General features: G+C 42.9%; 1 protein-coding gene across 3 annotated transcripts in view; it reads left to right on the plus strand.

The window, feature by feature from the left end:
• LOC127373371 (inactive phospholipase D5-like) overlaps positions 1-22,550 on the plus strand; it is a 70,837-nt gene that overhangs the window by 44,104 nt on the left and 4,183 nt on the right. For 2 of the 3 annotated variants that reach the window (XM_051417793.1, XM_051417801.1), the window contains exons 3-9: positions 7,243-7,429; positions 16,781-16,889; positions 17,189-17,316; positions 18,827-19,024; positions 21,127-21,263; positions 21,442-21,607; positions 21,737-21,827. In XM_051417793.1, coding sequence (XP_051273753.1) covers positions 7,243-7,429; positions 16,781-16,889; positions 17,189-17,316; positions 18,827-19,024; positions 21,127-21,263; positions 21,442-21,607; positions 21,737-21,827 — 1,016 coding nt within the window. Of the gene's footprint in view, positions 1-7,242; positions 7,430-15,731; positions 15,991-16,780; positions 16,890-17,188; positions 17,317-18,826; positions 19,025-21,126; positions 21,264-21,441; positions 21,608-21,736; positions 21,828-22,550 lie in introns of those variants that run through there. The other variant, XM_051417809.1, reaches the window with a different exon arrangement.

Consider the following 22,550-nt stretch of genomic DNA (forward strand, 5'->3'; position numbering starts at 1 on the left):
CTCTCTCATTCATTATGTCTGTGTCCATCTACTCTCTCCCTTCTCTTCCCCAAATCAGCCATTTAACAACCTTTCAGGAAACTCGACCAGGCATCCCTCTCTTCCACTCAAGGCTGAAAGTGTAATCCCAACTTGAAAAGCTGAATTGGACTCCTGCTCTGAAGGACCCCTAAAGCTTGGGGGTATAATGAGAGATAAATACAAGGCTGAGGAGGAGGATGATGGGAAGCGAGCATGAACCAGATGGAGGGAGAAGAAGAAGAGGATATCAGGGTAGATTTGGGGTTGGAAGGAGAGAGAGATGAATAGGTTCATCAACTGTTATTGGCTTGCTGTCTGTGATGATGGAGGGCTTGTCAGTTCAAGACTTAATTCCAAACAAATTTCAGAAATATGTGCTGTCATTTCTCCAAGTATGCACTGTTATTTAGACCCCATAGGTACAATGATAAAGTTTTACTGTGACATGTATCATTTGAAAGACCCATGAGGTGTGCAAGTGTAACATAATAAATGATTTCATGAAGTGTTTTGCTCAAAGCAAGTTGCAGTACAAAAGTGATAGATTACTGTGAGGCTGACACATTTATAATGGGGTGCACAGAGGCTTACCCATGCTCACCTAAATTCCTAAAGGTACTTGTAATTCATCAAAGGAAATGCATGTAATGCCCTTTTCAGTCACTGCCATTTCTTACACCAAAAATGGTCCAGTAATTGACTTACAAATGAAATCTGAGACTATTTCTACTGAATTATATAAATACAGCAGACTGGTCCTCTATCTTGCCTTTTCTTTGCAGCCATTACTCTCTTTTCACAGTAAAAAACACCTACTCTTTTTGAGCCTTAACAGCCCATATAATGACTCAGCAGTTTTTTTGTTTGCGATGTTGCAATTTAGACATGTCACACACAGCTGGTTGTTTTGTTATGTAGATTTCCCTTTAATCTGTTTTTGTCTGCATAATGCATAATAATTCTTGCATCTCAGGGACAGGAGACCGGAGATGGGTTGCTGCAACTATATCAAACACATAATTAATTTGATTTCAATTTTTCCCTCTCTGGATGAACAACTTTGGCTGTAATTGCAGTAAAACATGATTCCTCTTACACCTGGTTCACACTGCCGACCTGAGCAGCGCTTGATAGCTGCGTCTGGTTCACGCGCATACTGATTACACTGACAGCATGTCAGATGTGTGGCTGCTGCGGAAACGCTGCTGCCAGTCCTATCTGTCTATACTGGGTTTGCCTTTGCCCTAAATGTAGTACAATAAAAGCCTTGTTAACATGTGAATGGAATCTGTCCACAGAAATGCCAGAGAGCTTTTAATCTATAACATTTTATACATGTCTGTGACATATTCTACAGATACAGACATTGAAACTGTAGTGAAAGGTGTATATGTTGCTGGTATATTGTTAATATGACTATGAACAGATCCTTTTCCCTGTCACTTTTTTCGCTGTGAACCGCGTGCGGAAAAAATAGGCGAGAGTGGAGCTGCCGCAGCCGAGCGCCATCAGGCGGCCTATGTATGTATGTAAAATTAGTAAATGACAGTCTGATGTATCCCTGATGTACATGTGTAATTGCCTGGTGTCAGGCAGCAGATAAGCAGGTTAGTATTGATCTACAGTTGCCTTGTTGTGAAGGGCAGAAATAAGTCTTGGAGAACTAGACGTGCCACATCAATTTTGTGTAGCTTTTAGCACCTACTGAACAGTCGGCTGCTTCAGGATACAACATTTTAAAACACTGTACATGCTCCTTCCTTCCATCAGTATCTTCAAAATGGCAGGGTGGTTCTTGAATGAATTTGAACTAATTCTGAGATACAGTGTTGTGATTGTTACATATTCCAGTGACCAGCGATGTCTATCAGTGGTCAAAGAGTGTCTTACCCAGATTAGTTTGTATATTAATTTTCCATGTGGTGTCATACAACTGCACTATATGTCTCTAGAGCTTCTTCTGCCCCTTGCTTAGCAGGTGAGTCCTTAGATTTAAAAGCAATTTTGTCATCTACAGTGTAGAACCAGGTACAGCGTCGCACAAGCTTCGGTGTCATCGTTACAGCTATGCTTGCTCCTCCATTTTTATTTATTAATTTTCCCGATTGGTCTGCTGTGCTTTTAAAATAATAATCGGAAATCAGAAAACCTCATCCTCCTGCAGTGTAAACAGAATCAGAATCAGAATCAGAAATACTTCCCCCGGGGGGCCGACAGCATGCACTCTTGGCGCACAGATACTGACACTTTCCCAGTACTCTGAGCTCCCAGCCCCGGCAGCACAGCTAACTGAGCTAACTAGCGGTTCCCTTACTTTAGCAACAAGTAAAACTCTGTCCATCAGGAAACTCATAAATCACAGAGTGTTGAGGAGAGCAGCCAGAGGACATCAGAGGAAAAACCAGAAAACATTTCCTAGATAAAACATGATGCAGTTTCACTAAAATCAGTGGCAGGGTTGGTGGTGTGTGATGATGTGCCAGATGTTCGGGGCCGGAGAGGGAATAACAGAGGCACCACTGACCTTACTAGTGTACCAGCAACATCGTTTTAATTTTGAAAGGTTAAGATAAGGTTTAAGGTAAACAGTTGCTTAATGTTTCTTTAAGTAATGAGTGAAGTGGTTGCTGGGAGATGTGTTTCAGAGTTTATAGCATTCGGGCAGTTTAAAATACGGTGGCTGACAAGGGCAAACGCGCCGCAAACGGCAAAACGCTGCAAACACTGGAATGATGCAAATCCAAAAACACACAAACACATAAAACAAATGCAACAGAAAACGCAGCAACAGAAAAATGCTGCAATCACAGAAACGAGGCAGAAGCACAAACTTACAAACCCACAAAACAACTCCAAAACCGAAGTGCGCCAGGCCACTAGGGGGACCCGACCTGAGGGATGGACCAGTCCTGTGGGACCAGACCCGAAAGACATGAAGAAGAAGAAGAAGAAGAAGAAGAAGAAGAAGAAGAAAGTTGGCTAAGTTTTGGAGAGGAGAGTAAAAAGGTATGTTTTCCTTTATTTTACACTTAGCCGTAATCTTTTATAATATTATAATATTATAATTATATTATTTAATATTATAAAAGAATATTATAATTATTATAATATTCTTCTATAATATTAAATTATTATAAAAAATATATTATTATTATTATATTATATAATATTATAATTATGTTATACTTTTATAATATAATTATAATATTATAAAAGATTATGGCTAAGTGTTTAAAAAAAGACATAAAGGAAAACGTGCCTTTTTACTCTCCTCTCCAAAACTTAGCCTTCTTTCTTCTTCTTCTTCTTCTTCTTCTTCTTCTTCTTCTTGTCTTTCGGGTCTGGTCCCACAGGACTGGTCCATCCCTCAGGTCAGGTCCCCCTAGTGGCCTGGCGCACTTCCGTTTTGTGGAGCGAATTTGCAGTATTTCTCTCTGGCAGTTGTTTTCGGGTTTTGTGTGTTTTTGGTATTTGCTGCATTTATCTTTGGCATTTGTTTTGTGGTTTTGTAAGTTTTTGCTTCTGCTTCGTTTCTGTGATTGCAGCATTTTTCTGTTGCTGCGTTTTTCTGTTGGATTTGTTTTATGTGTTTGTGCATTTTAGGATTTGTATCATTCCCGTGTTTGTAGCGTTTTGCCGTTTGTAGCGTTTGCCCTTGTCGGCCACCGTATTAAAATGAGTAAAAAAAATATCTGTTTAAGACCATGGACTGTAACCACCTGCCACCAGGTCAGATTTGGTCAGATACCCATGGAAATCAGACAAAGCAAGGCAGTGGAAACTCTACTGATTTTGTCCACAGGGGCCACCCGAATCAGCATAAAACAAAAGATCCCTGCTGTAACATTTACCTTTAAAATAAACATCGTGCAGCCAGTAGAACAGCAGCAGCTCTTGTGATACCCATATTAATGTCCTTGCTGCTGTACACCCAGAGCTCAGGGCAGCACATGAGAGGGTGGATAATTTATATCAGATCTGTCAGGAGCTCACTCTGGCACACCATGATTCTCAGCATGATCCCATGCTGTTACTCTGAGTGTGCTACAGCAGACACACAGCGTCACAAGCATTTGCATGTAATTGGCATTATTATATGCTGTAGTGATTTTTATATGATGTTTACTGTGTCTTTACTATCTGAACTTGCCTCAGCCCTGACAGCTCTGTAATGGTGTGGAATATGTTCGCATGCTCTGCTTTTTGGAAATGTCAGTAGGGGAAGTTGAGAGAATAAAGCTCCAACTGTGCTCACCTAACACACTAGGCGTGAATATGGGAATCTATTATCATTGAGAGAGTGAGGGATTTTACTTTCAAAGACACACACACAAACTCTCTCTCTGTCTCATGTAAGCACACACAAGTTTACAGTACTTAGGTATTGGCTGCTGGGGCTGAATAACACCCACGAGTGCGCAGATGGGTTACAATGAAGGGGACCAGTAGTGGACGGAACAGACTGCATAAATCGATGAATCCCTTGCAGGCAGAATCGGCTGCCTCTCTGCCTCCTCCACTTGTAATACCAAAGCCTGTCTGGCTGTTTAAACTACTCAGACTCACCATTCATCATACCTCACAGCCATTAGGGTGGACTGAGAGGATTTCTTTCAGAATAAGATTAATTCTCCTCCTCTTCCATCTGTTTTCCATCCTTTTATTTCCTCATTGTGAGTTATTTACTGTAGCTGTCCTAGATTTTGCTGTCTTTTCAGAACAAAGAAGTCTCAACACTGTGTGATGTAAATGTTAATCTTCTCTGTGATTTCATCACAACTGGCTATATTGGTTTTTTCGTGCCTTTTTACACTCTTAGTTTCATTTTCTCTCTCTCAGTCTTCAGTCCTCAAACAGTGACTAACAAATGGAAAGTATCCACTGAAATAAACCCAACAGTAACATATGAGCCACATTTACATGTAACTCTCCTAAACTCTGCTTCACTAAACATATTGTAATTTCCATGAGGAGAAATCAGCATGTTGTGATCAGAGGGTGGGAGTCCTACAGCTTGACCCTTGGCACCTTTCCAAAACCTGACTGAGCTTTACTTTAGCCAGGAATACATTTTCAAGCTGTGAGCTGGCAACTTGCCTCTCAATGTGATGCCAGTACATTATCACCTGCAGCACATGCTCTCAATAGTGTGCCCTTGAGGGAAGCACTTGCTAGACCCCATAGCTGTCACACTTAGGTTGACCCTGTGCTTTGACTAGTCCGAGTGTTAAGATCCAGTTGGTATCACTGAGTACTCGCCAGGGAGTCCGCCATCACAGACACCACTGTGTTTTTACAAGCATAAATTAAAAAAAGAAAGAAAAGATAATTTTCTTAAAAATAACGTAACGCATAACAATTAGTACAAAACGACTACAAAAAAAATGACAAGTCAATATGACTTTAAGGTTCACTCGTGGTGACAAAACCACAAAGAATTAAGACCTGACTCAACTTTTTGTGTCTTTCAGCTCATTGTTTTCTTTTGTTGGCCTGCAGCTTTACTGTTTACATTTATTTTTGCTGCACTTCATTTTCAGCAGCAGCAAAATTGGCAAATTGGCAACTAGCTAGGCTGGTGAACATAGTGGACCTAAATAGCCAGATATTTCCCTGAGGACTTGGTGGAGACCAAAAACAGAGCTAAAAACAGAGTGAATATTAGATTTGCCCACCTTTCAACAGGCCTTGAATCTAATTTAACAATATATAATTTAGAAGTTGTGGACAAAATAATAGGAAAACACAATCCAATACAAGCAAATGAAATAGGGCAGAACTGATTAAGCTTAGCATGTTCAGTTTCTGTTTAAGCTGAGGTATTCTGATGCATCATTATTTAGAGATGAAATAAATTAGTTATTTCATTTTACATGTTTTATAGATTTTATCAGGTTTGCAGCACATGACTTGTTAGTATGACCAACTTTAATTGCACATTCAGTAAAGACACAATTTGGCATATCCTGCTTCACTCCTACCATGCACACTTTCCTTGTTATGAGCACAGTACAGGCAGTTTGTCATACATACATACCTTTCAACTCTGTGCTCTGCCTATTGGCCCACCAAACTAAACAAAAAGTATATTATAGTATAAAAGTATAAAAGTATATTTACCATAACTTTTCCTATAAAACTCATTCCCTCAAATGGAATACAGATTGTATATCTGAGCTGTTCACCCTCCCTAACCACCCCATCCTTGTAGGCAGAAATCGATATCAAAGCCAGATACAGGAAGAGTGTGGTGAGCATCGGAGCTTGGTAATAGCCTGGTTCCGTGCGGCTGCAGATCTGGAGCTTCCACGGCTAATTCAATCGGTTGACTCCAGTGCTAATGCCCCTGTCTTTTTCAGGCATCCTCGGTAGGATAAAATGGGAACTGGAGATTCATTAGGGAGAGCTCAGAGTCATGGTTAGCCAAACAACTTGACATTACACCGTGGCAGGAAGTGCAGGGATATTCACAGTGATATATACAAAACATTATAATGCAAAACAGCTATCACAGAGAACATTTTCCCCATCACTAAACTTTCATCTTGGTGATACAGGTTTATGATAAAGAGAAATACCTCACTGTACTGAAACCTAAGCAGATAATCTTAAAGATAAAGTTATTCTAATAATCTATGCAATCCACTGAATCTGACATACAGTAAATAGGCATTACCTCTGTATATGATTTCATTATATGCTGCTTGCTGCAACTACAATATATACCCTCAGACTGCTGATGATTACATTAAAATGCCCCATGTGATAGCACAAGGAGTAGTGTATATGAGAAACCAACAAGAATACAGCCAAAATGAGTCACTTTTCCCTGGCTAGGTGTAATTGAATCTGCATTGCTGACAATTCTGCACATAAATCTTCAATTATTCTCAGCCCCTGCAAGAGCCAACCTGTACAAGATCTAATGATGCTTGATGAAATCTATGTGGCCTTGAAATCTTGATAACTCTCATTAAGCTAACGATCCAGAGAAATAGGAAAAAGGGTGCTGTTAGCAAATTTGTCACGGAGTAGTGATAAGAAGGAATAAAATCTCATTTCAGTGGCACCCAAGCTCATAATAATTCTGCTACTAATGCAAACAGATAATTGCTTTGTGAAAGACCATGGACATTACATAAATTTATTTTGCATGTTTTCATTAACAGGGCTCTATGGCTTAGCCTAATGATGCTTTTTGGGGTTTTTTGTTTTCCACAGAGTAGTGCTTGTGGAAAACATCCCAGAAGACATCTCCTTCTTAGACAATGGTACATCCCATGTTCCTCTCTCAGTGGGGCTGTACAACTTACTGGACCGAGCTATCCGGGTCGTAGAGATAGTTTCCCCGCTGTGGCTCCTCAACTCCTCCGATTATGAATCGAGCTTCCAGCCTGCTGCCAGACAGGTAAAACCGGAGCAAGCCAACAGAGACTTCACTCTACAGAAGTTGTGCCATTTATTTGAATGTTGTGCCTTTTCTGTCCTCTGCATGTCTTTGTCTGAACTGGTCTCTTTGCCTCCTCTACACAATAATCAGTGGTGGAAGTACTCAGATCCATTACTTAAGCAAAAATACAGATATAAAAATGTAAAAACTCTCCTATGCATATGCAGGTCCTGCATTTAAATCTTTTTAAATGTCCCCCCACAATATGTTGGTTTTTTTTCTTGTTCATATGGATGTTTGAGCTTCACATTCATCTGCTGAAAGTGTAAAGTTTCTCTGTGCTCATTGAAGTGGGCAGGGCCTGCGACTATGACTTGTGTATGCAACTTATACAAGTGTGATGTAGAAACTTGAAACCAGTGCATATACACTGAGAATGGACTTTACAGTGAAGTAGGAGACATGTTATATTCATCAGATCTTTAAAGAACATTAAAGAAGAGATGGTTTTCTGCTTCAGACAAATCAGACAATAAAGTCAAAGTAGACAAAATAACAGTATGATATAAGCGAGCAGCCACAAATGATCACCAGTAGAGAATAAAAAACTGTCCTTGTATAATTGTACTTGCTGGTAAAATACTGGTCTGCACTCTTCAGGCTGCTTAAAGTGAGCTATTCATTTTGGATTTGTATTGGATGTGGTATTGGCAGTTGCACACGCGCGCACACGCACGCACGCACGCACACACACACACACACAGTTCTGTTTAAATGTTGAGTGTGTCAGGGCTAATGAAAGCCTGATGTTGTTGATTGGGAGGTAATATCTCCTTTCAGAGGCCCCAGGGCAGGGAAGAGCTAATGGCTTTTCAGCCTGCTGCAGTCTCAGCAATCAGCTGCCATAAAAGATACCTCATCAGGAGGGAGGCTGGACCCAAACCTTTAATATACTGTAAAGGCAAAGTAATAAAAGGCGGAGGTGGAGATGCTCTTGTAGCATACATGTGCACTGCATGTGTGTTTGCGTCTGGTTCTGCCCTATTAAATACAGTGAGCATCAGTTAAGTTAAAAGTGCTGTTTTGCTATCATGAGGAGACATAAAGACTAAAGTCATTGGACGTTTTACTCACACTGAGTCAGTCATTTTAGAGGGCGATTACTCAATTCTGTGACACCCATAAGTTTAGCTGTAGTTAACTTTTTCTCACATACAAATGTTTAAAAAATGGCAACGTCAGCTACATCACCTCAAATAAAAAATGAATAAAATTAAGAGATTCAAGAGTTTCCTGAACTGTGCTCTGCAAGTCAATGAGCCTGCAAGACCAACGGAGGCCAGTTTGATGACAGGGAACAAGGGGAATACAGTATTCAGTCCCGGTACCAGGTACCAGATCTGCTTAGGGCCCTGCGTTCAGAGATGATATGATACATTAACACATTATGATTGGCTGTACTGCCCGATCCATACATCCTGCTCCATCCATCCTTTTGGATGTTGAAATGAAGCCCATTTTACCAAATTCACATCTCAGTTGTCTCAGTCTCTCTTTAGCGTTAGCAATTCAAAAAACTGGAAAGTCTTTGGATTAGAAGAAAGGTTTCATACGTACTTAAAATGAAAGGTAGCTGTGCAAACTTCCCTGCTCTGCCGTGTACGGGAAGAGCCGATCGCAACCGGAAGGACCCGAGTTGTCCCGAAGGAACGTCAGAACCGTCCCGACGGTAGCTAAGTTACCCGTCGCGTGCTGCACACCTCCTTCTCTGTTACGAGAGCGTTGAGCAGAGCCAAATAACTTGTGTCCGTTGTGCGTGAGTGCAGAGTAAGTTTATATTCACTGTTTATTGTTATGTTAGCTGCTATGTTGTAAAAGTACTGACGCACACACGGTTTTTTGTACATTAGATATATTACCAGAGTCTGGTTAATATGTTTGAATTCCCTAATATATATGTTCTAGACATATAATACTATTTCATTGTGTGTTTAATATTGCGTACGGGCTCTGCACCCGACGACATTTACGTTTAGTACAGTTGTTGTGTATGACAGTGTAATGATGTGGTCTGAGGCGCCCACGTGCGGCTATTACGGAGTGTCATTCCGACCTCATGTTATTTTACTGCATAGTACTGTGTATCTGTTTAGTTCACAGTCTTATTGCTTTATTTCGTTAAAATAATAATATATTTGCTGTTTATTTATTTTGTGTAATTCAGGAAACCACAACAAGACACATCCTGTACGTTGTTCATGTGAGGAATTAATAAAGAAGGAAAACATAATTCTCTGGAGTAGCTGCAGTTTTTCTTACCGGAAACTAAGGCCAGACTGTGTACGCCAGCATCCAAATATATTCTACAAGTGGTCCTTCGAGCCGGATGTACACAAGCTGCGCCATGGCTACAAGCAGAGGCTATTACGATGGGCAGCAGCCACCGAGTCCCCGTCCTAGCAGGGTGCGACGCATTCCCGGACATCTGGAAGACTACGAGCTCAGCTACCCGTTCCAACCCCTTCATCCCACCATGACAAGGACAGTGTCACCGATGACAACAACATATGTAGCAGCACCCAACATGGGAGGACTCCTTCCATATCCAGTGCCCACATATCAGTCCTACGAGAGCCCAGATGATAGACTTAAGTGCTTAGAGGCACGCTGGCAGACTATGAGACACCAAATGAGAGAGCTGCAAGCTGAAATGGACAATGTGAGGCTAACTCCTCACCCTCAGTTTGCCTATACTCAACCCACATATCGCTCACACCAATATGCTGCAGATATGCCTCAGTACAGTAGCCTTCCCCATCTAGGGAGGATTAACATGTGTCCCAGTCCAACTAGGATGGCACAGTACCCATCTGCATCACATATTCCAGCCCCAATGGTGCCCCTCTCTCAAGATCAGGACACAGCTGCTGCCTCATCAATGCAAAACGCACTCTCTGCTGAACTGACAGAAGCTGTGGAACAAGATTCTGCTGCACAGCCGGTTGACGATGTGGAACAAGCTTCAGACGCTGAATCGATACTATCTGCTCCTACTTCACAAATGACACGAGTGGACTTCACAGCCTCTGTTCCATCAGCACCTATTGACCGGGTAATCCCTGTATCATGGGCCCTGCCTGCACAACCTGTGCCTCCAGTCAACATGATAGCACCAAATCCCTCTAACTCACTGGTGCCACCTGCAGTCTCCACAGTTCCTGCCCTGCCGGTCCAGACTGCACCTGCCCCATCACGACCAGCATACAGCGCACCCAGGTATTGGCAGCCTCCTCCTCAACCATACCCTGCAACTCCTGTCCAACACTACTATCCTCAACAGCCACCTGCAACTGTGCGGCCACCAGATAACCCGAATGCACCAGGTGTTTTAGAGATGGTTATTGCCTCATCATTTGGTATTCCCAAGCCCAAACTGACTGTTTTTAGCTCAGGGAGGGAAAGTGACTTTCTGATGCTTAAGAAAGGCCTGGACGGTGTTCTTGGGCCCCATAGACACTTAAGTGAAGACTACAAGTATCAAGTCCTTCTAGACCACCTCAGATTCCCTGCAGCACTTCAAATAGCCAAGAGGTTCATCAATAGTGCAACGCCATACACTGCTGCATTGCAAGCCCTCATGCAAAGATATGGTCAGCCCAGACAGCTTGTGCAGGGAGAACTCAATGCCATCCTAAACGCTCCACCAGTGAAGGCCGGAGACTATCAAGGTATTGAAGATTTTGCAGCATCAGTTGGAACACTAGTGGGCATGCTAAGCACAATGCAAGGTCCTTCATCTGCAGAGCTGCGGTGTGGTTCTCATGTTGACACACTGCTCACCAAGCTGCCTGCTAACTTCAGAGATGCCTTCGCTGAATACTGCTTCACTAGGGGAATTATCCAGAGTGGTAGCGAGAGGACATATACTCTTCCAGATCTGGCAGAGTGGCTTGAGAGGAAAGTCCAGACACTACAGGTATCCCGTCGAATAGGTACACGTCCACCAGAATCCACACATGCTGACAGCAGGGAGTACAGATCAGTGAAGCAGCCAAGAGTGAAGTCTGCAACTATTCTACTCGGTAACCACCAGGGGGCTCAGCAACATAATCCAGCTCCTGCATCAATCCCTCCACCACAGTCTAATAAGCGTGATAGGTTCAAGCCCTATTGCCCTTACTGTAACAACCAAGAACACTACCTCAACGCATGCAGTGACTTTGCTAATCTCACAAACAATACAAAGGCTGACTGGATAAAGGAGAAGAAAAGATGCTGGAGGTGTGGGAGAGGACACACATCTGACAACTGCACCTTAAAGAAGCCCTGTTCAACTTGTGGGGAACAACACTTATCTGTGCTCCATGATGTGGCTCAAATAGAGACTGTCCTGACTGTGAGTACATCCCCCAGCATGATTTACACAGACCAAATTAGCCATTCAGGTCGAGTGATGCTAAAGGTTGTTCCAGTACGCCTGCACAATGGGAAGAAAACACTCAGTACTTACGCTATTCTGGATGACGGATCTGAACGAACAATCATATTACCAGCTGCTGTGCATCACCTTGGTCTCAAAGGAAAGGAAGAAATCTTGTCCCTGAGGACAATTAGACAGGACAAGGTGCAGGTAAAGGGAGCTACAGTCTCACTCAAAGTGTCACCCCTGAAGAAGAAAGGGATGAAACACGACATCCAACATGCCTTCACAGCAGCAGAGCTGAATCTGGCTGAACAGTCATGTGCAGCTGAAAACCTGAAACGAAGCTACCAGCACTTGAGAGACATTCCACTGTTCTCCTACAATAAAGTCAAGCCTATGCTACTCATTGGTTCTGACAACCCTCACCTGATAACACCAGTATCCCCAGTCCGGTCTGGCCCAATCGGTGGACCTGTAGCTGTGTGCACGGTTCTGGGATGGGCTGTGCAGGGACCTGCCACCTTCCTGCAGCATTCATCAGGTGAGAACAGCTGTCTTCATTCTTCATTCCTCTCCCCTTCTGAAGAACTACATCAAAATGTTGAAAGACTTTGGAAGCTAGACACGTTGCCATTCAGAAACAGTAAGGAGGTGATCCGCTCTGGCGAGGATAAAGCAGCTATGGAACAACTGGAGCAAAAGACCATCAGAGTCACAGTAGACGGTGTGTCCCGCTATGCTACTCCATTGTTGCGTAAAACAAATGCACCCACGCTCCATGCTCCACCCACGGCCGTGATGGCTCTCCTCAGAGCAACAGAGCGCCGCCTTGCTACTAACCCTGAACAATCTTCAGTGTATAATGAGGAGATACACAAATTGGAGAAGGCTGGATATGCTGTCAAGATCAACGCTGATAAGGTGAGCAGGTCAAGAGAGTCCTGGTTCCTCCCTCACCATCTTGTTTATCATAATGGTAAAGCCAGAGTTGTCTTCAACTGTTCATTCAACTATCAACAAGCCTGCCTCAATAACAACCTGCTTCCTGGTCCTACCTTGAGTGCACCAGTACTTGGTGTACTACTGAGGTTCAGAGAACAAGCTGTAGCCATCAGTGGAGATATCCGCGGCATGTTCCATCAGGTGCGTCTCCTCCCTGAAGACCAGCCACTCCTTCGCTTCCTGTGGCGTGATGGTGAGAAAGAGCACAGCCCAGATGTCTACGAGTGGCGTGTTTTGCCATTTGGGACGACCTGTAGCCCATGCTGTGCAACCTATGCTTTGCAGCGTCATGTGCAAGACCACAGTGAGGGCAATGAAGACGTGGTCCAATCTGTGCTGCAATCATTTTATGTAGACAATTGTCTCCAGTCTCTGCCGTCTCCGGTTCAAGCCAGACAGCTCATTGACAAGATGAGAGCTCTCCTTGCCAGTGGAGGTTTTGATATGAGACAGTGGTCTAGCAACATGCCTGAGGTTATTGCACATCTACCTCCCGAAGCCAAATCAGCAGGATGTGAGTTATGGCTGACTGCAAATAAGACCGACCCACAGGAGTCAACACTCGGTCTCCTGTGGCGCTGCAGACCTGACACTCTTGGATACAAACACCGAACCATCCCAGCGACCGACCCGACCATGAGATATGTATACCGGGTTCTAGCCAGTCAATACGACCCTCTGGGCTACATCATACCGTATACCACACGTGCCAAGGTTATAGTTCAAGCCCTATGGAGACAAGAAAGAGGATGGGATGAGCCCATTGTGGACCGTCTCCTCCCTGTATGGCAAGCGTGGGAGAACGAGCTCCCCCAGCTTCAATACGTCACACTGCCACGTTGCTACACCGCTAACGTTCCTACTGATACTCCTGTTGAACTACACATCTTCTGCGACGCCTCAGAGAAAGCCTATGGTGCTGTAGCATACATGAGGGTTGAAGACAGTGAAGGAAAGGTACAGGTGGCATTTGTGATGGCAAGGTCTCGTGTAGCACCGAAGAAACAATTATCAATACCTCGTCTGGAGCTGTGTGCGGCCCTGTCAGGCGCACAGTTAGCCAAGGTCCTACACACAGAGTTGACACTACCAGTAAATAAAACAACACTGTGGACTGATTCCACGACTGTTTTACACTGGATCCAGTCTGAATCTCAGCAGTACAAGGTGTTTGTGGGGACACGGATAGCAGAGATCCAAGAGCTAGTTGGAGCAGACAAATGGAGACATGTTCCCTCGGAAGAGAATCCTGCTGACGATATCACCCGTGGGAAATCCCTGGCGGAACTAGTAAAGCCAAATCGCTGGACATGTGGTCCGACCTTTCTCCACCAGCCTCAAGCCGAGTGGCCAACTGATCGTGCTGTAAGTTACACACCTACACCAGCTGAAGAAATACGTGATACCATCTTCTGTGGTAATATCACAGTAAGCAGCCTTCCAGTCCTAGATGTAACTCAGGTGAACTCATGGTCAGAACTGGTAGGTGCCACATTCCAGTCCCTACACGGGGCGGCTGCTCCTCCCATGACTGCAGCCGACAGAGTCAATACAGAAGTTGTCATCTTGAAGAGAGCACAACAGGAGTGTTTCCCGGCGGAGTTTACTGCCCTGCAAGCTGGTAAACCTCTCAGCTCTAATAGCAGCTTGCTGTCTCTATCCCCTGTCTACGACGAAAATGTGGAGTTGATAAGGGTCGGAGGTCGACTTCGAAAGGCAGAGAATCTAGGGGAGGACACCATCCATCCTATCATCCTGGCACCAAACCACCATGTCACGCGGTTGCTCATACAGGATTATGATAACCGGTTGCTTCATGCAGGTCCTGACCGTGTATTTGCAGAAATAAGGAGGACATACTGGATTATTCGTGGACGTCAAGCTGTCAAGAAACATCAGCATAGCTGCACAGAGTGCCGCAAATGGCGCAGCAAACCTGTCATTCCCCAGATGGCCGACCTGCCAGTTGCACGGTTGCGCATCAACCAACCGCCATACTGGTCTACCGGCGTGGATTGTTTCGGCCCGTACACCATCAAAATAGGCCGCAGACATGAGAAGAGGTGGGGTATTGTCTTTAAATGCCTCACCACTCGGTGTGTGCATCTGGACCTTTTGTGCTGCATGGACACTGACTCCTTTTTGCTCGCCTTACGGCGCTTTGTGGCAAGAAGAGGGAAGCCGTTTGAGATTCTCTGTGACCGAGGCACTAATTTCCGCGGAGGAGACAGAGAGCTGCAAGAAGCCTTCGCCGCACTTGAGCCATCACTAAAGGATCAGCTTGCTGAGCAGAGCATCAACTTCCGATTCAATCCACCATTAGCACCTCATTTTGGCGGTGTTTGGGAGAGAGAAATCAAATCTGTTAAAGCATCCCTGCAAGTAGTCTTGAAAGACCAAGTGCTCCCAGAGGAAGTCCTAATGACGGTCCTGATAGAAGTTGAGGGGATTCTTAACTCAAAGCCCCTTGGTTATGCTACGTCAGACATCGCAGATCCTGACCCCATAACGCCAAATCTCCTACTCATGGGGCGGCGGGATGCATCACTACCACAAGTCGTGTATCACAACAGTGACCTGCTTGGACGTCGTCGCTGGAAACACAGCCAGGTGCTGGCAGATCACTTCTGGCTCCAGTTCACAAGGAACTATCTCCCCAACCTTCAACATCGTCGGAAGTGGCATAGTTCTACTGTGGACCTCACTCCAGATCAGGTGGTCATGATCATTGACCCACAGCTGCCAAGAGCACTGTGGCCAGTTGGACGAGTCACCAAAGTGATCCCCAGTGATGACGGCCGGATACGCACAGCTGAGGTGAACATTAAAGGGTCTACATACACACGGCCAGTGGCTAAACTCATCCCCCCTGCCAGAAATGCCAGAGGACTGAGACTGATCTTACAACACAGCAGGGACCTTTGTGAAACTGCAAATTCACTAGGTGAATTTGGGGGCGGCTGTGCAAACTTCCCTGCTCTGCCGTGTACGGGAAGAGCCGATCGCAACCGGAAGGACCCGAGTTGTCCCGAAGGAACGTCAGAACCGCCCCGACGGTAGCTAAGTTACCCGTCGCGTGCTGCACACCTCCTTCTCTGTTACGAGAGCGTTGAGCAGAGCCAAATAACTTGTGTCCGTTGTGCGTGAGTGCAGAGTAAGTTTATATTCACTGTTTATTGTTATGTTAGCTGCTATGTTGTAAAAGTACTGACGCACACACGGTTTTTTGTACATTAGATATATTACCAGAGTCTGGTTAATATGTTTGAATTCCCTAATATATATGTTCTAGACATATAATACTATTTCATTGTGTGTTTAATATTGCGTACGGGCTCTGCACCCGACGACATTTACGTTTAGTACAGTTGTTGTGTATGACAGTGTAATGATGTGGTCTGAGGCGCCCACGTGCGGCTATTACGGAGTGTCATTCCGACCTCATGTTATTTTACTGCATAGTACTGTGTATCTGTTTAGTTCACAGTCTTATTGCTTTATTTCGTTAAAATAATAATATATTTGCTGTTTATTTATTTTGTGTAATTCAGGAAACCACAACAAGACACATCCTGTACGTTGTTCATGTGAGGAATTAATAAAGAAGGAAAACATAATTCTCTGGAGTAGCTGCAGTTTTTCTTACCGGAAACTAAGGCCAGACTGTGTACGCCAGCATCCAAATATATTCTACAGTAGCTATCATGACTGCACAAACAAAGAAAAGTGTCAGCCACAAATGTGAATATTTAATCTTAACAAAAAAGAAACTAGACATAACAGTTGCTGGCTGCAGACAGAGGACCTCTGGTAAATGTAGCCCGTAAATGGCTGCTGATGGTGTCACAATATCAAAGAAAATCTAAGCATACACAAGAATCTTGTTTGAATACACAGTGCATGAATTTCATGTGACAGCAGAGGTTATGTGATCTTTCCCTCAGGGCAGGGCTCTGCTGTCCAGGTTGCAGGGGCTGAAGGCTAAAGGAATCCAGCTGAAGATCTCCAGTGGGATGATCGACTCGACTGAGCTCAACACACTCGCCAAACACAGTCAGCTCTCACTCTCACTGTATTATACATTCAGTGTGTCTGTGTTCAAACATGCTGCAGCTTGGCTCTGTCTGTTTATTCTGTTGACTCTCCCTATTTGTCCGGTTCAGTTCCTTGAATCTATCACTCTCTTTCCATCTTTCCCTTCATCTGTCTTTGTGTTTCATTTTCTTGTTGATCCTGTATCTGTCTGTAGCTATATCTGCCTTTATCCTTCTCATTGTCTCAGTATAATGTAACCTTCCTTTATTTATGCCTTTCTTTTTCTTGCTGACTTTTGTCTTGATCTCCATTCCCAGATGCTGAGGTCCACTATGTGAACATGACAGCGCTGACCAAAGGCCACCTCCTCTCCTCCTTCTGGGTGGTTGACAGAAGACATTTCTACATCGGCAGCGCCAGCATGGACTGGAGATCTTTGGCCACTGTATCTAATATCCACCACACATCCATACTTACACACATGCATACTCACCCAAAGACAGAGGCTTTGAGATATTTTAGAAAATGTAACATCATAATCCAAGCCCTTTAAATTCTCATTGTAACACAAATTATGCTAATTCACCCATGTCTGTCTTCATTTTGTATCCAACAGAATTACATGAGATTCAATTACATAACAAATTCTCTATCCCCTAATGTATAGTAAAGAGCTTTGATAATGTTCTTCTGGCTCAGACTCAAAAGTACAGCATTTTATTTGAAGTTCCCAGCCCTCTTATGCAAAAGGCTGAAATAACTAACAGGAGTGTCATGCCAATGGGTTAATTAATTTGACAAAAATAACCAGATTTGACAGATTTATTACCATGGGTAATACATAAGTCCTTTTGAATTATTTTTTCTCAGTTTTATTAGAATATTTACTTGATATATTTACTGACACATTCTACATTTGCACATTTGTAGATGTGTACAAGTTATGAACCCTATCAAAACACATTTGTACAGATAGTGAAATTATATTTGCGTATATGTTACATGTCAGTGTCTTCTTCAAAAAGTCATAGATGGGGGGATGGGTGGGGGATTCGTTTAGTGGGGGCATGCCTGGCGTGAGGTGGTATCCAAAAGGAAAGTAGACGTTCTTTCATCTTCTTCTTCAAAGCTGAGTTTCTTGCATGGTTCATTAAAGTGCGGACCCCTTTGTTAGACACCCAGAGATTAGGAAGACGAATTGCAAGGAGCTCAAGGTGGCCATGCAAAATCAAAACTTATATGGACACATTTTTTAATGCATCCTGACATAAATTCTTAGATTCACAGTCCAGTATTAGCTGTTAGCCTAACATGTTTGTTTCTTTAGTTTTTCATGGTATTGAATGAATGTGAAGTAAAATTATGGGCTGTATTTTCTGTCCATTTGGACTGCAAATTGGTGTGTTTTGAGGGAAATACACTGTAGAATAGGCTGTGTCAAATACGACATTAGTAAGTGTGATCTAAGCTTCAGGAATACTTTGCCCATGAAGACGCTGCAGGGAGAGAATGAAAGGGAGCAAGACAAGGTGATTTATATGGTTCAAGCGGAATCTGAATTTCAGAAGTGCCTCTTTGAAATAAAAATGCAGCAGAGAGCAAAGAAAGAAAATTGAGAACAGAGGGAAGAACCACTGTAGTGTCTTCTCATTCCCTGCTGTTGCTGTGACGATGGGCAAAGACCTGTAATTGGATGAGGTTGCGGACAATATTGCCAGAAAGGGGGGAGGGGCTGCATGTGTGTGTAGGTGGACAGATGTATAAAAGCGCTGAAGGAGTAAAAACATATAGGTTAAGAGTACTTGGAAAGGGAATCTGATGGAGATGATAGGCAGCATGTTGATGATCTTGAAAGCAATGACGATAATGTTTAGGATAATTACAAAGATGCTGATGTAAATGTGGGCTGTGTCCTTGCTTACGGTGATCTAACACAGATTTTGTTTGTTCTCCAGAGGAAGGAGCTGGGTGTGTTGGTGTACGACTGCAGCTGTCTGGCTCTGGACCTCCACAGAGTGTTCAGCCTGTACTGGGGCCTCCAGTATAAAGACTTCATCCCCTCCTTCTGGTCCAAGCGCCTCTTCGCCCTCTTTAACAGAGACGCACCACTGAAGCTCACCTTCAACAGCACAAAGGCTCAGGCCTACGTCTCTGTGAGTCACAGTTATAGCGTTAGTCTGTATTATACATTAACCGTTTTCATCGTAGCATTGCTTTATTTATGTAGCAATTCCTGGTTGATACGTCTTAAACAAGGTTAATATGCCAGCCCATAAATTATTTTGTATTGATGGTACAGGTAATGGGGAGGCTTGTGCAAAAGAGTTGGATTCCAAGAGCTAAAACATTTACTTAAAGTGATGTTTACAGTGAAATAATAATTTAAAGCATGAGATAATTGTGGTCTAAAGCAATGGTTCCCAACCTTTTTCAGAGTTTTCCTGATATTTTTAGGAACTTTAATAAGTTATATACTTAATAGGCTTCTTTTTTTTTAATTCAGTGTTTTCTTCTCCCTGACAGTTGGACTTGTTCCAAGGGGTTTTTGGTGTGTATTTTTCTAATGCAGGATGAGTTTAACAGAGAGTGAAGGCTCCGTTAATATAGATTGTGTTCAGGTTGTCACTGTGCCTTATCCTGTGAGATTATCTTAAATAAAAATGTAAACTTTAAAAATAACAATTTCATTTAGTTTTTCACATAAATGAATGACATGAATTAATATGAAATATAGGTCTATTATCTATATATTTTTTTTTTAAGTTTTCTTTCTGATACTATTTAAAATCAAGAAAACATTTCAGTCCCCCGTGAAGCTTTTTTAAGACCCCCAGTAGGGGTTGGGACCCCTGGGTTAGGAACCAGTGGTCTAAAGAGATACTTTACAAGCTCAAGTATACCTAGTTAACTATAAAGTATCTACATTAGATAAAGACATTCAATTACCATCCATTACTTACACTCAAATATTATATATAATTACATTCAATTGGCGATATTACATATTATTGGCAGCTCACATAATTCAGTATTAGTTCATTTGAAAAAGGATGTTGATGTTGTGACAGACTGAGCTTCAGTGTTCAGGGTTCAATTGCCTAATTTGGATTCTGGGACATGTCTGTATTTCAGTGGTGGAGAACTAACAGTCCTTTTACATGGCATTTGAAATGTTAAATCTGGAAAAGCTCAGGTATAATGATTAACATTAATAATGGCTACATGACATTTAGGTGACTTTCAGAGCAACAGTATTGTGCATGCTGGCTTACTGTGATGGCTTACTGAGCACCTAATGGAACTAAGTCATAGTTAGTGAAATTAGTTTCACCTGTGTGTTTTCTCAAGTTAACGCAAGTGAATCAGACACTTTAAAGGCCCTGCACACCCACACATGTGTTTAGAGTTACTCTGATTGATAAGACCTCTGCTCAGGTTGAAGAGGGGTGAACTGGGGAAAAAATATGTGACATCATCAAACATGAACGTGGCATCAGTTCAGGTTGAAGCTGGGTGGGGCTATGCTGGGCATTATGTGAAGTCACCAATAAGAATGATAAATGTATAATACCTTACTTCACACACACAGCAGTGGACTGAAGGACAGTCTGATCAGGCAAAATAAGTGAAAACACCTGTGTGGGTGTAACATGGGTTTGTAGGGTCTTTAAATGGAGCAGAACCATAATCAGGATTACCAGTTCTACTTGTGCTTTTCCTGCTATGAGAACTCAACATGTCTAGTCTGAAAAAGAGAAAAACTGTTTACAATACATACCAGTAGGAATTAGACACTGGCCTTTTTTTTTAATAGAGGAGAATGTAAATGTGTACAGCACAGTGTGGCAACGTTCTCCATTGGAGGTGACAGTTACTAGGTGGAAGAGAGACATTTTTCATACAGGGTGTCAGGACACTGTGTCTTCAGTGTCATCATCTTCCTTGAGATGAGTGATGGTGATCATCCTACCCACAGCAGAAAACAGTTGAATTGGCTTGGCTGTCAATCTCTAGAAGATTAATGCCTGTCAGCAAGAAGTTAAAACTGAAACTTTAAGACTATTCAAGTTACAGCAATAACACACACACACACACACACACACACACACACACACACACACACACACATTGTAGACAATGAAATCTTAATGGTCATTTGGGTGAACAATAATGATGATGAGAGCTGATTCTGATATGATGGAAACAGTGTTAACAAACATGATGTTAATTGTCTGTTTCCCTCCTCTGATGACAGAGCTCCCCAGATGTTTTCATTCCCAAAGATCGTAGCAATGATCTTGAAGCCATTTCCAGAGTGATACAGGAGGCGCACCATTTCATATATATATCCATCATCGACTACCTGCCCCTCGTGAGCAGAAACGCTCAAAGGTTAGAACCACTGAGCCACTGTGTCAGAGTTCCTGTCTTTGGAATTATTTGACAGGCATTTATATCATCAAAAGCTTGGAGGCCTGTCTTTGATTCAAGTGATTAAACTCTGTGTATGCCTGCTGTCCATCTGGCTGTGTGCCCACATTTTTGTGTGCGTGTTTGTATCTGTGCCAAGGTACTGGTCTCGTATTGACGGCCTTATCCGGGAGGCTCTGATTCTGAGGAAGGTCCGGGTTCGTCTGCTGATAAGTTGCTGGGAAAACACTCATCCACTTACTTTTAACTTTATCTGGTCCCTAAGGAGTCTGTGCATGGAGCAGGCCAACTGCTCACTGGAAGCTGTAAGTACAAGGCCACTATGTACTATTTTTTAACTCAAGAGATACACTTTACCAATGCTCAATGCACCACTGTGTGTATGTGTGTGTGTGTGTGTGTGTGTGTGTGTGTGTGTGTGTGTGTGTGTGTAGAAGCTCTTCAACCCCAGAGTGCTGAGGGATGGCAGTCTCCAAGGAATAAACCACAACAGGTTTATAGTGACAGACAAAGCCATTTATTTAGGTGAGTTCATCAACTACTCTTTATGACTGTGTCCTATATGCTTTTACTCACTTCCTGCAGAGCTCATTTTCAATTGTCTTAAAACAAAAGTTCAGCAGTTTTGGAAGTACGGTGGAAGTAAAGTAGTATCTTTTTCAGAGTGAGAGAGATCGATGCCACTCTTGTGTGCGTTACATAAGGGGAAACAGCTTGGCTCTCTCCAAACTCACCATTTTTAGGGTCATGTATCTTGTATGTTTAATCCCTACACAAACAGTAATGTAGAAATGGCAGTTTTTTGGTTTTGTAAGAGAAAGAATTACATGATGCAACAATTTCTTGACGAACAACAGTTTATCCGCCCATACTCCAGGAAGTCATGCAAGGCTGTTGTTTACCAAGAAATGGTCAGAGCACCTGACTCCCTTGTTGTTTTTACATTACTGTAAGAAACAATGTATTAATTAGTGAGCTTTAAAGGTGCTGATATTTATATTTGCGAAGTTTGGAAAGGGCCAGGCTAGCTGTTTCCCCTTGCTTCCAGTCTTTATGCTGAGCTAAGCAATTCGTCTCCTGGCTCCAGCTCTGTACTTATTGTTCAGACATGAAAGTGGTATTGATCTTCTCATCATCTTCTCATCATCTAACTCTTTAACTCCTTCTCTTAACTCTTTCCAGGGAGTTGAAATCAGGGCAGTGCTTGTTTTTTGGTCATCTTGTCACTGTGTTTTTGTCTTATTATTT

Source organism: Dicentrarchus labrax, unplaced genomic scaffold (genome assembly GCF_905237075.1).
Source record: "Dicentrarchus labrax unplaced genomic scaffold, dlabrax2021, whole genome shotgun sequence".
Classification (NCBI taxonomy): domain Eukaryota; kingdom Metazoa; phylum Chordata; class Actinopteri; family Moronidae; genus Dicentrarchus; species Dicentrarchus labrax.